This window comes from Orbicella faveolata, unplaced genomic scaffold (assembly GCF_042242905.1).
Source record: "Orbicella faveolata isolate gen_17 unplaced genomic scaffold, um_ofav_v1 contig_4, whole genome shotgun sequence".
NCBI classification, from domain to species: domain Eukaryota; kingdom Metazoa; phylum Cnidaria; class Anthozoa; order Scleractinia; family Merulinidae; genus Orbicella; species Orbicella faveolata.
In genome coordinates this window covers 6294166-6312844 of record NW_028301569.1, presented here as the reverse complement: position 1 = coordinate 6312844, position 18679 = coordinate 6294166, and the positions used below count along the sequence as shown (strand labels likewise).

At 38.7% G+C, this 18679-nt stretch overlaps 1 protein-coding gene across 1 annotated transcript; it reads right to left on the bottom strand.

The window, feature by feature from the left end:
- Window positions 1-4782: 4782 nt before the first annotated feature.
- Window positions 4783-18345, bottom strand: LOC110062354 (HMG box-containing protein 1-like). The gene is made up of 8 exons (XM_089276420.1): window positions 18032-18345; window positions 14191-14396; window positions 8812-9072; window positions 7916-8166; window positions 7745-7802; window positions 7066-7244; window positions 6264-6405; window positions 4783-5324 (listed from the first exon to the last, which is right to left on the bottom strand). The coding sequence occupies exons 1-8, from the start codon at window positions 18183-18185 to the stop codon at window positions 5292-5294; spliced, it is 1284 nt and encodes a 427-aa protein (XP_089132546.1). The 5' UTR covers window positions 18186-18345; the 3' UTR covers window positions 4783-5291.
- Window positions 18346-18679: the final 334 nt, after the last annotated feature.

Here is an 18679-nt window from a genome sequence, read left to right as displayed (position 1 = left end):
TATACAAAATATCCGCTCCGCAGGGCTTAGTGCGCTGGCTGGGATTCTTATGCACTGGCATGGAGCTTGCTGGGAAGTCCGCTTCAAAACAATTGCTTGCTTACTGGTTTAAACTCGGAAGCTTATCCTAGCTGGAAAATGCGTATTTTTGGCTTGAATCTAGCTGGTAAATTTTTTCCATTACTAGCTGTTTTTTCACAATAACATATGAGCAATCTTTTACCTCATTTTCACACAAGAACCAGAATTTAAGGAGAAATTTAGTAAAACTTAGTGATCACAGATTCTGCGCTGTGACACTCTGGGAAAGAAATCGACCATTTCTAAATCCTGTTCAACTTTTAATGAAATTTTTATCAAAATCAAGGAAATTTTAGGTAGTTTCTTTTCGCCTTTTATCGAAAAATTGAAATGTCACAAGCTGATAAAACAACAGTAAAACAGAAGAAGGCAAGAAGATGTCTGCTTAAGTCTCTACCAAATAAATTGTTTTGTTTTGCGTATAGTATCATTTCTGTAAATATAAATTTTCATAGTATCTCACTTCACAGTAGACAAAAATCCAGCAAACAGTATCTGAGGGAAAACCAAGCCCAAGAATTACAGCCCATTGTACGACCGCGTTAACATCGGATCATTATCAAAGAATCCCCAGATTTTTTTCGGTTAAAAGCTTTCCTTGCTATGGTAAATAACAGGAAGCACAATTAATATGTTTGGCACTGAAGAGGTCTTAAAGCGGAGAAAATTAAATCATTACATGGAAACGAAAGGCCAAACGGATGCAGCATTTCTGATCTAATTAACGCAGTGTTCAAACGTTTTGAAGCACACTGAAATAAGTGAACGTTTCCTACTATACGGTTTTTTCAGTGATTTTAGATCAAACTGTTGGGACTGCTTAACCAGTGCTTCGCAGATCATGAAACCGCAAAAATGGAATGAGAAACACAAACACTTCGAAGTCATCTTGAATAACTGAACAGCTTTAAGCCAAAGTGTAACTATATTAAAAATTCATAGGAGTAGACAAAACGTTATCAATTAATTTTCAGTGTAAGTTAAGAAGAAGAAGTTAACGCAAGTCGGATTCAAATCTTACGGTCCAACCAATAATGAAATAGAAAATATCAGAATCAATTCTCGCGTTTTTGTGGTTGGAAAGTGACTTGGGGGAGGCGAAAGGTTTCGCATGCCTTTCTGAGTAAATATCACCAAATGTTAAATCTTAGTTAATATTATAGCTTTTTAGTGATCTCTATACCAAAATATGGGAAGTCACTGTAAAATGAACTCCTCAATAGCCCGCATTTTGTAAATTGACCCAATCTCACTTCACGTATATTCAGTTAGTATAGGTAATCGTATGAATGCGAGTGCAATTTGCCGTTCAAAAAAGTAAAGTCTGCATACGAGCCAAGTGGCCCATCAGGCCGGAGCATATCCCGGTTTCAGTAACATGACGCGACTAGGAGTATTTTTACTCCCTCCTGGGAAAGCCAAGGACAGAGCTGACTGACTGACGGGGGTAACATTAAGCTATTGATCTATCAGGTGTTTTGGACGATCGTGGTCAATTGTTTCATTAGTTATCGGGTCCCTTTCTCTTACAATAACATCGTTTACTCGCTGCTGTTCGATTGGAAGCTTTGCTTTAACATTGCTTCTCCAACTAACCTGTTGTTAATTTTGTCGCCTAGGATGCCATCAATTGTAAATTTAAAGCAATCAAGTTCCTGCGTGGTTTTGATTGCTTTCCAAAGGGCTTATTTTTTGAAATAATTTGGTGTGTTTCTGGTGAGGATGGAGTTATTCTTGACACTTGTTACCAACTGAAATTTATGGACGTGCTTTCAACTTAGCTCTCTTACGTACCGGTAAGGCCAAACGTTCACAGTGGTACAGGGGCAAAAGGGGGGGGGGGGGGGGGGGGCTAGAGGGGTGGTGGCACCCTTTCCTTGCGTTTTCGTTCTGTTAAGGCACAGCTGTTAAAGCACACACGTTCTCTTAAAGCACGGCTGTTGGATATGGCTTCATATTACGTCAAATGACGTTATTTGATCCGCCATCTTGGATTGGACTGCAAGTTTCGGTACCGTAAATCCTCGAATTAGCCTCCCCCTCCTCGAATAAACGCCCCTCCGCTCCCCCCGGTTTTGTGGACGAGTAATGAGACAACAAAGGATTATAGTTTTCGTCATTTAGTATTAGATTTGTACATTGTTTCAGTTTGTGAACACGTTTCCTAGTAGTGAACCCGTTGAACACGTTAAGCACTAACGGTGCCGCAATTTAAATTTAAGAATCAGCTTTTTATGTCAATGAACAGCTTATGCTGGTGTTTACGCGCAGATGATGTAGTAAAAAAAATGATCATGTCAGGCCACGATTTGGAAAAATTAAATAAGCGCCCCTCGCCTCGAATAAGCGCCTCCCTCGAATAACCGTTCCCCGTCTTCTCCTAAATTTGAAATAAGCGCCCCGGGCGCTAATTCGAGGATTTACGGTGTCTTAGAGTAAATCGCCCTTTTATGGAGAGCTGGCAGTCATCACCCTCCCCTCCTCCCCCCCCCCCCCCCCCCCATCCTTGTAGGTCTCAGAGTTAATCTATGCTCAAAAAGTGTTCAAAATAGCAAAGAAAATGTAGAAAATGTGAGCTCCCATCATTTTTCATTCTTTTCTTCACTTAAAATACAACTCAAGCCCAACTGATGAATATAACACTAACGAGAGGTGATTTAAAACTAATAATTATTAGATATTTGTAAACAACCCACCGGTCGCTGATTTTCCAGGGCTTACATTTCGCCAAAAATCCGATTACATATCCATTCATTTCCAAATTTATCATTTAGTTTGGAAAACTGCTAGATATTCATAGGCCAACGAAGAGTGCGTATAGAGGGCGTGGAGTACAAAACTGTTTCTAGTTTATTATCACGCGGTTCTGTTACATTCAAAAAGTTAATAACTTAGTAAACAATGGTGAAATGCGAGACGCGAAACACGAATTAATAACCAACGGTGAAGTGCGAGACGCGAAACGCGGGAATCGCGTGACAGCACCCAGACAATGGTCACATAAAGGCAGACATATTGTAGTAACGATCGAAGCGACGTCGCGACAGCCATATCTTAAACGGAGATCAACGAAAAGTATAATTACTCAAACCCCATCAAGATAATCGCCGGCTATATAGGATTATGCAATATATTGCATAATCCCACAAAATGGTATGACTACGAGGAGTTTTAAAGCAGAGTTTCGGTTTCTGTCGAAGATTTAAAATTTTCATATCAGTGATTTGTCGAAACAAAAGCTCGCTATGTGTAATTTCTGCCTATCCAAGTATATACTCATTGACACCTAAAACTTTTTGCTGAAACTTGTATAACATACAAAATGAGAAATCTGGAACATTGTTTGTACCCGAATTTCTAAAATGATCGATCGATAGACTCGATCAGAGGTTGATACCTTATCGCATGCCGTAAACTAAGTGTATTTTGACAATCTTATAAATCCATTGAAATCAAGGATTTGTTTTATCTACAAGTGCAATGACTTTATACCAATGTCCCAGGTGAGTTTAGCGACACCTTGTTTTCGACAAAGAAGAAACGAATGGCTACTGTAATATTTCAATAACACCGGTGCTGAAAACCAAATGACAGAACTTACCTTTTGATGTTGGCAAAAAGATAAATTATTTCCACTTTCGTCTTGAATCCAACGGCTAGTAATCTGATATACTAGCAAGTGCCATGGCGCTTTCCCAAACCATCCAAATAGTGTACTCTGCACTAAAAACACTATAAAACGGCACTAAGAACGAACGGATTCAAGAATAACTGTCACTAAAAATCAAAGAAATCGTGGCACTGCTCAAAGGGTTTTTTTCGTTCGACATTGCGCGTGCGCTCACTTCGCACAGCGGATTTATATAACGAACATTCGAACCTCTGCGGAGAGTCTGCGGTGAGAGGATCTGTGCCGTTCGCCAATGGTTCTAAAACACGCGCTCAGGCTAAATATGCGATGACAGCGTTCAATTCCAAATAGAAATACGAAAAATTAGCCGTCGTCGTTCGCGTTCTTCAGATGACGCAGAACTTGGTCATTTCACATTCTTGTTTGCTGAGGACGGCAAAGAAATGTACAAAGATTAAAAACGCACGTGCACAGCTATTGTTTTACTCATTAAACCTTTCGCCGTCGCCTTCGTGGTTTGCTGAAGTCTGGTTTTCATTTGCGGCGCAAGCACAGCCGCAAGCATAAACGCAAGCAATAGGGATGACCCAAGTGAAAACGAAATTCGACGTAAATACAAGCACAAGCAAAATCATCCGAACCTTCCGCCATTTTAGAAAACTCTTCAGGTGCGAGGTAATCTGGATCCAGTGTTTTCATTGGCCAAACATAACCACGTGTGGCAAATATCCTTGAGCTTGTGTTATGCCTGAGCGGTATTTCGTTTTCACTTGTTGCAGCGCCAACGCAAGCATAAGCGAAAGCGCAAGAAAAAGGAAAAATTTTGATCCTTGTGCTTGTGTTTGCGCTTGTGCTCATGCCTACGTCAAGGCCATTTTCACGGTGAAACAAGAATTTTTGTGTTTGCGCTTGTGCTTGCGCTTGTGCTTGCGTTGCTGGTGAAAACCAGGCTTTAAAATCCCTTATTTCAAGCGCCATCTGTTGAGCAAGTACGAAACGTACAAAAAGAAATGTAATCAGCAAACCTTACCCACAAGCTTTCAGCCAACTTAAATAACCTCTAATTGGCATTTGTTTTTTTTTAGTCTCGCTAACAGCAAAACTATCAGAGTAACCAAGAGAGAGTGGAATTCGGCTTGTGGTTTAATATGGAATAGTGCATTATCAATAACAGATTTCTGCTTTAGGCATTAACCTTGCCCCCAATAATTGCGAACAAAATATGCGCCCTCTACGATAATACGCCCATTATTTGAGATAAACCACACACATTGAGGGTATTTTTAAGCCTTTGGATTTATTTGCAGCTAGTTGCCCTAAGAACTAAATAACTTAAAAAAGGGTCCTCCCATACTCTACAAAATCATTACCCAAATATGCGCATTTCAAAACTATGTTTAAACCATTTACAAGGTAGAATGCTTTTTTTTAAATACGTCATACACAGTATGACTTGCTTCGTGTTTTCAACAATGAAAAAATACTGCGTGTATGGCAAAAAACTATAGTTATATATTATAAAAAAATCTAGACGGGAAATATATTAAGCTATGCCGGGATAAACCATTGTCGCACTCTCCTATGGCCGCCTGTAGCTTATCTTTGATGAACCCTAAAGAAGAATAAGAAACAAAGGACTATTTATAAGTGTCAATTATTATTACCATTCGATGCATTTTTTCTTCCATTTCCATTGGCGGGGAGCCCACCTCGTGACCTGCAAATAACTGCCTACAAAGAATGGTCCGCTCATGCGTAGTACCCTCTAAAGGTGTTTGACTGCAAATAATATTCTGCTCGTGCGTAATTTTAACCACGCTCTCGGGTGAAAAATGGCAGATGTTCCCTAAGCTGTCAGAGAGTGATTTAAATATGAAAACAAACTTGTGATCGAATGATAAAACAATCATTGAACTTGGTTATCGTACAAAACCGAAAGCCATTGGCCGAGGCGAAATGTCGAGGCCTAGGAACTCAGCAAATTCGATCAGACACTGCGGAATTTGATCGAAAGAACTTTGGGCTCGAAGATTGACAGTAATAAATGATTAATGTCAAAGAAATTAGAAGTTATAAACTTTGTAGGCTTTGCAGTTTAATTTTAAGTACTGCTTTTATAGTGCTTTTTGTTTGCAATGATATATTGCATAGTCTTTCATAGTTAAGCTCAATTAATTCTATCGGGGTTCCTTGCCGTACTTTCTGTTGGTTTATTTCAGCGACGATTTTCCCGCCACTTTTTTTTTAAATCAATTTTTCCCCACTAAGTTAATATTCATTTGGCTGAAAGGTTTCCCTCAGAAAAAAATATCTCTATGTATGAAATTGAATACTCAGGCAAGAGAGAAAAAATTAGCTTTGAAAGATCAAAGATGGAAAATGTTTTTATGAATGATCAAATTCTCCCAACTAACACTAAAGAAATGTATAAAGTCCTGTAATGAGAAGCATATATTGACTTTAATGTTTAAGGGTTACTACTCCATGAAATTCTCCCAAATAGTCCTATAAGGAAATTATGGAGGTAAGTAAAGAGAATTTGCTAACTGACCTCAGAATTTCTCTTTCTCTTCCAACAGTCTGGATTGACTCTCTTGTGCTCATCCGCCAACAGCTTGGCTTGAATAACATACTCTCTTCGGTCTTCTTGTTTCATGGCTTTCCACTTGTCTCCCAGAATCACGCTGATTGCTCTGAACAAAGCAAACATTAAATTTCTTTCAGGCTAATTTCCACAATTTAACAACACATTAATTATTAAAAGTCGCGTTGGACTCCCGATCGAAAGGTCTGGGCTCGAGCCCTGGCCGGGCCCATCGCGTTGTGTGCTTGGGCAAGAAACTTTACCCTCACAATGCCTCTCTCTGCCCAGGTGTATAAATGAGTACTAGAGAATTTAATGCTGGGGGATAACCCCGCGATGGACTAGCATCTCAAACAAGAGGGAGAAGAAACACTCCTAGTCGCATCACACTAAACTAGAGATAAGAGCCGGCCACAACGCTCAAAAAGAGAGACTACCTTTAACTTAATGTGGATTAAGAAAGTCTCGATTGAGTCAGTTATTCACCCGACAGACTTGTTCCCCCGTCTAAATGCAGTCAGGTTGAACGTTGATTTACCTTCTTTAAGTCTATAGCAATTTTGTCACAAGCATCCTCTCTCTCAATCACAAAACAGGTCTATCTTATACTTTCTTTAACAAAATGTAAATTTATTGAATTTGATAAATAAGACAAAGAAAGCATCCTCGATTCTCTCTTGACTGGAGCAAGTACAGGTATAGTCTGTTTTATAGCTTCTGATTGGCTTAAGGCCCAGATGTCTATATGACACGCACTCTATGGGTTTACCTGTTATCTTTACCAGGGTGGGTCTGGGCTATTTCCACTCGAAAGCGTTTAGCAAACAACATGAATGCGTTCATTGGCCTCTTGGTAAACTGATGTGTGTCGTTTCTTTTCACTGGGCTTGAATGACAATGAAACTCTGAGAGAAGCTTGGTTCGGCGGTGGCTGTGTTCTTCTTTATCCTGTCATTAACATAAAACGTTTTCTAAGCTTGAAAGAAACTTTCTTGTTGTGAAGGATTACGTTTTCTTTATTTGAATGATTTTTTGTTTCAATGTGGCAGCATCTCGCGATAACTTTGAGTTCAGAAAATTTGGCTTCTTTAGCTGAACATAGAATTATTTTTTCTGCAAAACCATGAAATTGGGTCATTTCACGCTTCCTTAAAGACTGCCGAAGACCAGTGGGGAAAGACAGTGCTGCAAGATTTATAGTGCACGTGCAAGGGCATTGAATAGTAACCTGGAGTAACGTAGCGTAGCGTAACGTAACGTAACGCAACAATTGAAATTAGAGTTGCTTATCCCCATTTGGAACTATGACAAGTAATTTCAACCCTAATTAAATCTTTTTTAGAGCTTTCCCTCAAACTGGCTCTCCTCTGGCTCCAAACCGGACAGCTTATAAAGGGCTGCACACGTCCAAATTCCCTTATCCAGTTGTGAAATTCGTTAGAACATACCTTAGCCATGCTGCTAAGTGTAAGTGCCGCTGCTGAATCCATAGCAGTGAATTCAGACCTAGAAAATACAATAAAATTAAAAAAGGTGCATGTACAAACAAAATGTGCCACAAGGGAGAAAGATCAAAGATTAAGAGAGAGGTTTAGAGCCAAAATTCCGAGTGGACTTACGATTTTTTGTCGCCTACACATTGCGTTCGGTAAAAAATTCCAAGAACAACTGAGTCACATGGCAACACACAAACGTCACCCCTTTGTAATACCTGACAGCTTATCCCATAACGCAATTCAGTGGCAGCAGGATTGAACGAAGCCCAACTTGGCCTGTCTATTCCCCTGACAAAGAATGGATGGTCCGCGGTGATCTCCGCTTGCAGGCTCGTTTGGTCGTTACACGATTTAAAGGAGACGATGGATTCCTCCTAATAAAAAATAAATAAATAACTAAATACATAAACAAACAAAAACACGCGACGCTAACGTCAAATACGTCTTCGAAAAGAAACTGTAAAGTAGTTTTAGACTGTGAACTTGCTCTAAATTTAAACTGATTTGTGTAACTTGATTTATGTACCTTGTTTTATGTACCTTGTTTTATGTACCTTGTTTTATGTACCTTGGTTTATGTACCTTGGTTTACGTACCTTGTTTTATGTACCTTGGTTTATGTACCTTGATTTATGTACCTTGATATATGTACCTTGCTCATCTGAACTAACAAGACGTCATCCACATCCACACCCACCCTCCCCCACCTCTCACCGAAACAGAGAAAATTCCTGATATTTTACATCTTTGAAGTAACTCACCAATGTTAACTATGAGTGAAATAATAGAGGGAAATCACAGTTCATTCACTCAGATGCAAAGCTTCGTTAGGCAAAGGACGTGGGTTCGAAACGTAATGACAAGTAATATTTTTGTTTTGCCTTTCAGCTTAAAACAACGTAGATGATTTTCATATCAAGCATGGTCTTAGCTTCTCTTGTAAGAAAAGCGTGGTAACCAGATACACTAGAATAAACAATCTTAAATCACGTAATTGTGTATTTTAAAAATCAACGTACGCTGTTTTCATTGTGTTTTGCGTTAATTCTCTCATAATCAACCACTTGAAGTCCATCTTGAAACAGATCTGCTAAAATGTCCTCCATGTCTAAATCGCCAACAGTTCTCCAAGTCCAGTTATTTTCATCCGGGAAATTGACTTTGGTTCCCGCCATAAAACAGCGCCACTTCTCAACTGGCACGTCTTGTGATAGCGCTGTTTGTGTTGGAGCTTCTGAACTGGTTTCTAAAACCCGTTGCCAGTTGCTCGTCTGAAAATCCTGTTCAAAGAAAGACCTAAGTGTTAACCATAACTACGTAACTTCTAGCTGCGGGGATCAGTTATTTTCCTACCAACCACCGAGATAGGCCTGTATACGAAGTGACAATTTGGTTTTTAATCAAGCAACACCGATACGTGGCATGTCAAAATGTATTCTGATCACCGAAGATCAGCCGAAGATTTCCGAATGTTATCGAGCATCAATCGAAGATTATTCAAATCAGTTCCAAATATTTCTGAACGCTTTAGGAATATTTGCAAAACCTTTGAGAAATGTCCAGCAGGAACCATAATCGGGGACAGAGACCGTAAGTCTTGGGATCCGCGCGCACCTATGATATGGGACAATTTTTCTATTTTTAGAAGAAATTGCGCCATCTGGACGATATATATCCGCGCGAATTCGCGCACATGTCGTGGGTTCTCGGGTGGATGTTGTCACGTTACGTGATCAAATGGTGAGAGTTGCGAGATTCTCTTGACGATTTTTTCACAGCGCTAGCGTGGCAGAGAATAAGGCAGGGAATAAGAACCAGGGCTCTTATATATAGTTTTGTCCCCTGAGCTAACGGAAAGGGTGGGTTTTTCAGGGTCGAAAACAAGACTTCAATTTCGCGCTGTGAATGAATAATAAGATCTGCTCGCTTTAGTGGTAAGCTTTCGCGTATGTTTTTACGTTTCTTCTGACTTAAGAATATAGCAAGAAAACTCTCGACTCTGGTATCGAGATAATTTGTGAGTTTCTCGATGGTTTCTTATTGTTTCTCCTTGTTTGGCGAGTTTGCAAAAGTTTTTGAAAGGCAAGTCTGACGCGTACAAGTAACTCATTTTCATAATGCAGCGCGTACACTTTCAAGTCCGAGGCGGTGTTTTCAATTGCTAACAAATCTTGACAAAGATTTCTTTCGTTATATTTTGTGCTGAGATGCTGCAACAATTTTCACCAACGCCAAAAGGCTACCAACATCACGCGTGTTTCTTCAACATCGTGAAATTTTACACTGCGAAGATAAAATAGACAAGGAGTTTTGATATTTCGACCAACAAAATCGAAATCGTTTTTTGAAGTTGATTAAAGAAAGCGTTATCGTAATTTTGCTGATTATTTCTGCTGTATTCAAATATTTTCAGCTAAGCGCTTTTAATGTCCTCAAACATTCATCAACCTTAAACATATTTAAAAACTATACAGATATTGTATAAGTTCGATGAACGTTTTCACACCAAAGTGCGGAACTCCAATTTGTCATGTTTACTGTCACTGACTGTACAAAGAGCCCTCTTATTCATCGATAACGGACATTTTACTGGATTTTTACGCAAACAAAACTGAGTCAGTAGTATCTACAGACGTAAACTTATTGGGCCTTGATGAAACAGGAAGCGTTACTTACAATTCAGGCGAAACTCAAACTTGCACTGAATTTTGTTTTACTTTTCGGTCGCGATAGACTCTGGCGAAATCCTTGCAAGCGTCTGGTAAGAGTAGAGAAACCTTTGAAGTTCTAAAACGCCGCTATATTCAAATATATCCAACCAGTTTTTCGCTGTGTTATGGAAAAGCTGTTAATCTCCAACATATGTGAAATTAAGAGTAGAGAAATGTAGAGTTCTTGTAAAAGAAGCAGCGGAACACAACTTGGTCAGTGATATAAAGCGGGACATACCTAAATTCCACACGGTCTTGCTTCACTCAAATTGGAGCAGCTTACGACGAAAATACTCAAGCAAAATTCCAACAGATATAAAGTATTGAGCTGTGGACCAAAAGCACAAAAAATTTCGGGATTCAGGATTTCGGACGCCATTTCCCCCGTGCTACATCCACAAAAATCGTCGCAGCATGTACGTGCGTGTGCCGCAGGCGATGGCGCAATTTGTTCTAAAAATAGAAAAATTGTCCCATATGAAAGGGACAGGCCTAATACTAAAAATGGTACGCGTTTACAGTCTCCGTCCCGACAGGAGATAATAGGCTGATTTAGCAACAGGATGGGAACGTCAGATGACGACTGCAGGGCGCGCGGAATAACCCGGATTCTGTTCTAATTTGACCATATTTGGTACTGCGCGCGCCGTCGTCAAGTGACGTTCCCGTTCTCTTGCTAAATCAGCCTAATGTTTTGTTTTAGATCTGGTACCTCTTAGGGATGAAAATATTTTCAAGCCACACCAACAAAACAGGATTTTGGTCAATCGTAGGGGTTCTTTTCAACATTTCTGTGGAAAATTTGGGAGTTCTCCTCCCCCCACCCCCGATCTCGCCTGCCTAAGCGTGGTCTTCATAAGTAATGAAGGCGAAAAACACGTGCTTACCTGAATGTTAAGAAACGCCACTGCAATCATAAGATACAAAACCTTTTGAACTTGATGTCTGTTTCTTCACGGTGATATAACACCCTCTCACGCAAACGTTCTTTGCCATGTAATTAACATGTCACGCGTAACTATCGCGCGAACCTCAAAAGATGTCTGCAGAGTAGGTATAGTTAAATGGACCTTGTACTTACGCTTTATCAAAGCCAAGCCTTAGATGGGTCAAGAGATATCATGTGTAAGTTAAATAAAGGCACACTGCATCGTCTACATTTCAACTAATAGGATTGTCGCCAAAGAAAACAAAGTGAGTGATTTTCAGCATAAAATGTCTGTCTATTTTAAGAGACATATTCCTATAAAAAAAACCTGAAAGATCTGATGAAAACGGAGGCTTTCTAAAACGGTTTCAAAAGTGGAACCTTTTTAAAAAGCATAGTTTTGAAAATGCCCCATTTCTTGTGTGGATAGGTGAAAACGGAGGCTTTTGAAAACGGTGACGAAAAAAGCGTGAAACATTATCGTTTCAATCAGCGTTTTCGAACATTTTAGTGTGAATAATAGGCAAAAACGTGTCAAAAAGTATGTGTTTTTGAATGAAAACGAACCATTGTGGACAGGTGAAAACAAAACAAAAAGGCTAGCGTGGTAGAAAATATTTTGCTTTGTTTTCGTTGAGACGAAAATGGATACTTTTAAAAATGCATCAATTAGCGTGGTCGGAACCTTAATACATGTAGTGAGTCGTCGGATGCGTGATGAAAGTTCGTTATCTTAAAACAATAATACTTTGTACAACCCCAATATCAAAGCAATGGCTTGTTAAACCACGAAAGCATTTCTCTTATTAGTCGTACAATAAGTGGCAAAATAGTTTTTTTCAGTAGCTAAAATTCCATCAAGACAAACGCATTTCGAGAAATGCCATGAAAAAGCAAACTAGATTACGTAACGTCTTGTCTCTCACACATTTTTATCTGGAAAAACCGCACAAACTCGCGAAGTCGAGTTTTAGCACACACCACAAAACCAATCATGTAATTCAGATATATTCTTCATGCTATATCAAAGTTTTGGTCAATCCATGACAAATACGCTTTTCGCTTTCAGTGTTCACACATGGATAAAAAAACCGCTTTAATACCATTGCATAGAAAATACAGCCAATCAGAATGCAGGAAAACAGTTGAATACTCGACGATTGTTACATCGGTTGTGTTGACCACTGTATTTTCTATGGCATATTAGTATAAATCTACTACTATAAATCTACTCACTATCTATTCTGTTGTAGATAGTGAGTAGCGTAGCAGTGAGCGCTTGTTAACAAACTGGCGGCTGCTTCTTGACGTTTTCAAAGTGTCTGTGAAAGGATTTAGATTGATATCTATCTATCTAAATATGAGATTATCAGTTCTGCGAATCAACACGTTTATCTATCTAATTAGATTATTCGCTCTAGGTTTCTATCGGGTAGGTTGGAAAATCCGGAATTCGGAATTCGGAATCCGGAATTCGGAATTCGGAATTTTATTAAAAAAAATAAAAAAATAAATTAAAAAATAAAAAGATAAAAAAATAAATAATAATAATAATAATAATAATAATAATAATAATAAATAAATGTAAAGAAAAAATAAATTATTAATTTAAAGTTATAATAAAACCTAGAATCTGAACTCTGGACTCTTGCGGCCTGACAATCAGACGGTTGCAGTTGAGTCACGATATGTGGTCACGCAATACCTTACTTTTAAATTATAAAAAAATATACAGAAAAGAAGAAAAAACCTTAACAAGAAACACCCTCACATTCCCTGTACTTTGTTCTTTGTTTCTGAGTAAAAGGTGTGTCACACAAGAGATTTGAAGCTTTGTTAAAGAAGTTATGAATTTGGACGAGAAGGCATAGTGATTGGAATTCGGAACATTGGCTTTTTTTAAAAAAGGTTTAATTGTTCTTTCTTTGCATGATAGTATATTGTACATTGAGTTTTCTTGTCTTCAATTATTCCTAGCGGCCTATATTAGTAACGCAATCCTAAATAGTTAAGCTGGCTGTCACGCTATTGAAATATCGTTTCTCCGAATCTCTCCCATAGCTCTTGTGCCATGGCATTAGAAATAATAATTCCTCCCTCCATCCTGCTTAACAAAGATGTTAAGTGAGATATTGTGAAGTCGTGGTTACGGTTCTTCAGACAGGGCAAGTTTATGTGGTAGTAGTGGTTTTGAACTCTTGACATTCTCCAGCACTTTGATCCATCTTCATAAACAAATGGATACCAGTCACTCTCTTTCCGCCCAATTACGGCAACAGAGTCGATAGTGTTTTTTATTTTTTTTATTTTTTTTATTATTTTTTTTTAATTTATTTTTTTATTTTTTTAATAAAATTCCGAATTCCGAATTCCGGATTCCGAATTCCGAATTCCGAATTCCGAATTCCTGGTTTTCCAACCTACCTTTCTATCGCGTGTAAGCTGACTCGGGCTACGCCCTGCAAGCTCATAATCTAATTACAAAAAGCCAATTTAAAACACCAATTAAAAAAAACACGAACATGACCGACAAGTTGGTCACACGTTGTTATAGCTAGTTTACATTCGAATGCGACAACGTGAAAACTGGTTTCTAAAGCTTGTTATTAAATAACATTTCTCAAAGCAGCTCAGTTTCTCTTTGGTAACGAAGCCATAAATTACAAATCTTAGAAAATCTAAAATATCATGCGTATTGCACACACAGCCGCGCCGGGCTCGTGATTACAAAAGGGAACTGGGATTCCCCTATCACATACCATTTGCTTGGGGTCAACAAGTTGAGGAGGTGGACAATCGTCTTCACGGCGCCTGGAATCTGCGTTCTCGCCACTTACCTCCCGCACCAAAGGACTCTGAGGACTGGTGGCAATCACTGCAAACTCAGTCAGTAAGTTTACCTCGGGGCGTAAAGTTAGCGCCGGAGGAACGTTCCGAGGTTTTGTAAGCATTACTGTTGCGTTTTCTGTATCAAAGAAAGCAAAAACTAAATAAATAAACGGTATAGTTAGGTAATAAGGTTTCAATTAGCTAAGCATCAAATAAAAGGAAAAATCAAATGAGGGTAGCTGCTATCATCGATCATCAAATGACGTTCTTAGAAGGCAGGCGCACAAGACGTCCTTTCCCCATTCTCGTTCTTAGATTCTCCGTTTTATTTAGTCACGTGTTAGGTAACTCGTGACGACGACATTTTAAAATAAGTAGCAGTGAAGACGAGTGTTCTTTCCCAAGATTGTGAACGAGACGCCGTCTTGGCTTAGTAAATTCAAGCCATAACATAACATAAACTTTACTTATTATGATCACGGTAAGCTCATCTGTCACACTCAAAATGGCTTGATGTTGTACATGATTGCCGTGTCGGAATCATTATATCTGAGATTTGTTTGATGCGCTTCGTTTAAACCGCCTTGTAGAGCCAGCATTTCGTAATCTCTGGGACAACCTTTTCCAGGAGAGCGCCTCAATGTAGATTTTAAAAAACTCTATTAAAAATCGTTTGGCTTTAAGGCCAAGGTGAATTTACCTTCCGTGTGTCCCAGATTCTATTCTGCGCAGCGGGGAGTAAAAAAGGGGCGGTAAATAAGTTGGGGCAAGTTTGTGGTCAATTTTCAATTTTTTTAAATTCCTGCCGGGTCGAATTTACATAACGTGAGTTTATTGGAAGAATTCTCGAACTCAAAGAGGAATTTCAAAATGACTACACTAGGTTTAATGAAGACACCACAATGACACTAAAATGTCGCAAAATGCCAGGACACTAAAATTAATGTTACTTGTATTCACTTTCCTTTCAGTATTCCCAGTACACGAGTCTATATTTATGGGTTGTTCATCAAAAGTGAGGTCAGGATGGCTGAACATTGGCTTTATTCTTCATTTTTTTTTTTTTTTTTTGCGTGTTTATGGACCGAGACGAAGTCAATAAAGGATCTGTTGTGTGGCTTTCGGGGACATTTTCCTTGCGGGACACAGCGGGTAGTCCCCATTGCGGAAGATAACGTCATCTTGCCAGCTCGCATAGCCAATCACAGCGCGGGATTTGGTTCATCCAGCCCGCTCACGGGCTCACGCCATGTAATAAGTGTAACTAAGTCCTTGACTTTGGAAGCGCAAGGGTAAGCCTAGCTTTAATAAGGCTCGAGAAATTATTAGAATTTTCACAAAACGCGCGTGAAATTATTTCCTAATTTCACTCATCACTACTTTTAATCGAATTCTTTTTTCGCAAGAATTTTGCATTCAGGAGACAAAAGATGGCAGATATTGCTTCCAGCAAATCTCGAGCCCACAGAATTGAATGAAAGCTCCAGCGGCAATTTAAAAATAAACGATCACATCACTGCAATACCGTTTTATGTGTCAACTTCTAAAAATATGAATTTATTTTATTCTTCGTGCAATGGCACGCCATAGATGAAAACGAACAAGTTTTGTTAATTTGTTTCCTCGAGCGGACATTTACACCCGTTAATGAGGATTCATCATTGTTCCCAAATCAACGATCGATTAACTTTGTTATTGCTAAAACGGTAAGTTCACATGACTGTTAATATTACTGTGGATGCAACCCGAGACATGTCATTTAATTTAAAAGAGATAGAAAATGGTATTTATAGCCGGTCAGCTTTGAGTCTCGTGGTTGAGGAGGCTTTTTATGAAAGGCAGTTTCATAACTGCGGTGGTAAAAAAAAAATCAATTGACAGAACTGCACATGACGTTAAGCGGTGAAGCTGGTGACAGCCGAGTGCCATGGAATTCAATCAGTCTTTTGCTAGACTTATTGACCTTAAAAGGTTCTTTTTTTTTTCTACGCAGCAATCTGAAATCATGCAAGACACCAGCCAGATTAATTCATTTTATACACAAAGTTTTATCAGTGAGTAAAGCGCTTGGCTAGGGGATAAATCACTTTAAAATTTGCAATTACCTGTAACTTAGCGACTTCTAGACTTACAAACGACCCCCAACTAATTTGAGTCGAGTTTCTTGCGAACGTCCAATTCAATGTACACTTAGCTATTGAAAAATGGTACTTGAACTTTTGGAAAATCTCATCACTTCTGGAATCAATATTGATTATATTATTTGTAAAATGTTTTGCCCAATTATCAGTTGTTCAACAAAAAGCTAATGGGTTATTTGACATTTCAAGATCGCCAATTAACATTTGTTGTGGTATAATCAGCAGGAGACAAAATAAATCAACATGGCGGGCACAGAGCTTAAATTCCTTCAGTTTAAATGATAAGTTTGTTAAAAGCTCTATCCGGCTTAATTCATTTTTTTTTTCTTTCCAAGATTTGATCAACGATATCTAATATCAAATTAATAAGCTCAGAGCTACATGTAACTTTTTTTTCAACTAAAAGAAAATAGTGAAATCAGAGACGAATAACGTTTAGCACTTCTCATGAAAACATCAAGTGTGAAGTGTACAACCAATCTTTATCGTTCACTGCATTGCTTTCGTTGGCCTCTGAATTTTCTATGACATTGTTTAAAATAGTTACACAACGCTTGCTCTTGGTAAAGCATGCAATATCCCAATTTTCACGTGTATCTTCCCGTGTACACACCAAAAACATGCAAGTGACCCGTGGGATATTCCATCGTATACCACTCGAAAGCATGGCATGATTAGCATTTATGCCATGCGATAGAAAATACAACCAATCAGAATACAGGAAAGCCGTTGTATATTCGACGGTATCACATCCGATCTTGTGTTGTGCATATTGATTATGCTGGCCACTGTATTTCCTATAGCATGGTATAAAATAGTTATGCAGCACTCTCTCGTGGTATACCATGGAAATTCCCACTTGTGACTTGTATTTTCTCGGTGTACAGACTCGCCTAAAGGTCCAACGAGAAAAATACAAGTGACAAGTGGCATATTCCACGGTATACCACTCGTAAGCGTTCTATAATTAGTCTGTTAGTCTGTGTCTTTAATACAAGTCGTTAGGTAATTTGGCGTTTCCTAGGGCGAGTCAAAATACAAATCACGAATGCTTTTCCACATGTAAATGGAATTTGATACGTGCTCTTGTAAGGCTAAGAGCACATCGGCCTTAACACATCAAAACGAGTCTATTACAAAGCTATTATTGACTATCTGGCAAGGTGCAACAAATCGGCCTGTTTCTCCGACAATACATTAACGCCGTGAAAAACGTTGCCAGTACGGGAGAAGGAAAACCAAAGAAAAAACAAAAGACAGAATCTGAAACATTTCATACATGAAAAAGAAACAAAAAAAAAACAAAAACAAAAACAAAAAATGCTTATTTAGATTAAAGACGCTGATTGGTATTGAATTTTAACGTGCATTACATTGGTTTGGCCAGCCGAAATATAGTACACCCTCAAAAAATCATTTTACGTTGTGTCGGTTTTTGCTTTTGTATTCTTCATTACATAACGGTAACGTCTGGCAATTCCATTAAACAGCTATTTCTTTTCTTGTTTAACAAAGCAACAATTTGTCTGGTACACTAGTTTTATTCAAAACACACATCGCAAGTTGCTGTAACTATGCAAACGCTTGTCTATATGAAAGGGAAACTGCGTGAAAATTATTCTTAACTTACCCTCCATTTCACCTCTGTTCCCCATCTCCATCCTGTTGGCTTCGTTAGAACGCACTCTATCCAAATGATACTTTAAGCCATTCGAGCTCTTGAACGACTTAGGGCAGTTTCTAAAATGGAACGGTTTTATCTGTCGCTCTTTGAACGGTTGCATTGGTGGGTGATATTTCTAACCAGGCCCGATCTAAATATCTGAAATAAAAAGGAAAATTACCTATCTATAATTGCAACTGACGACAGTGCCCTTGGGTATGATGAAACCAAATGACACCAAAGTGCCGGTTTTGTAGTCTTAAGGCCACCCGGCGAAGATGGTCTGAGAAATGGGCTATGGCTTGTTCTAATAATCACATGCTTTAATTGCGGAATTCCAGAGGAACTTTCCATCCTTTCGCAGTCGAATTTGAAGAATGAAATCTTTTGGGAGACTCGAGCCCGGCAGAAATAAAATAAGAATTACATTTGCTGCTGAGAAACTCTTAGGATTAGACGAAATAGGTTAAACCTAGTCGAAACTTATCATTTTAGCAAATTCAAGAACATTTCTTAACCTTAAATGAACTTATGTGAAAAACGTGTACAGGTTGACAAAACTGTTAACCAGTACTCTACCCTTAAATCGGGCGGAAAAGCTGTTCAAATGGATAG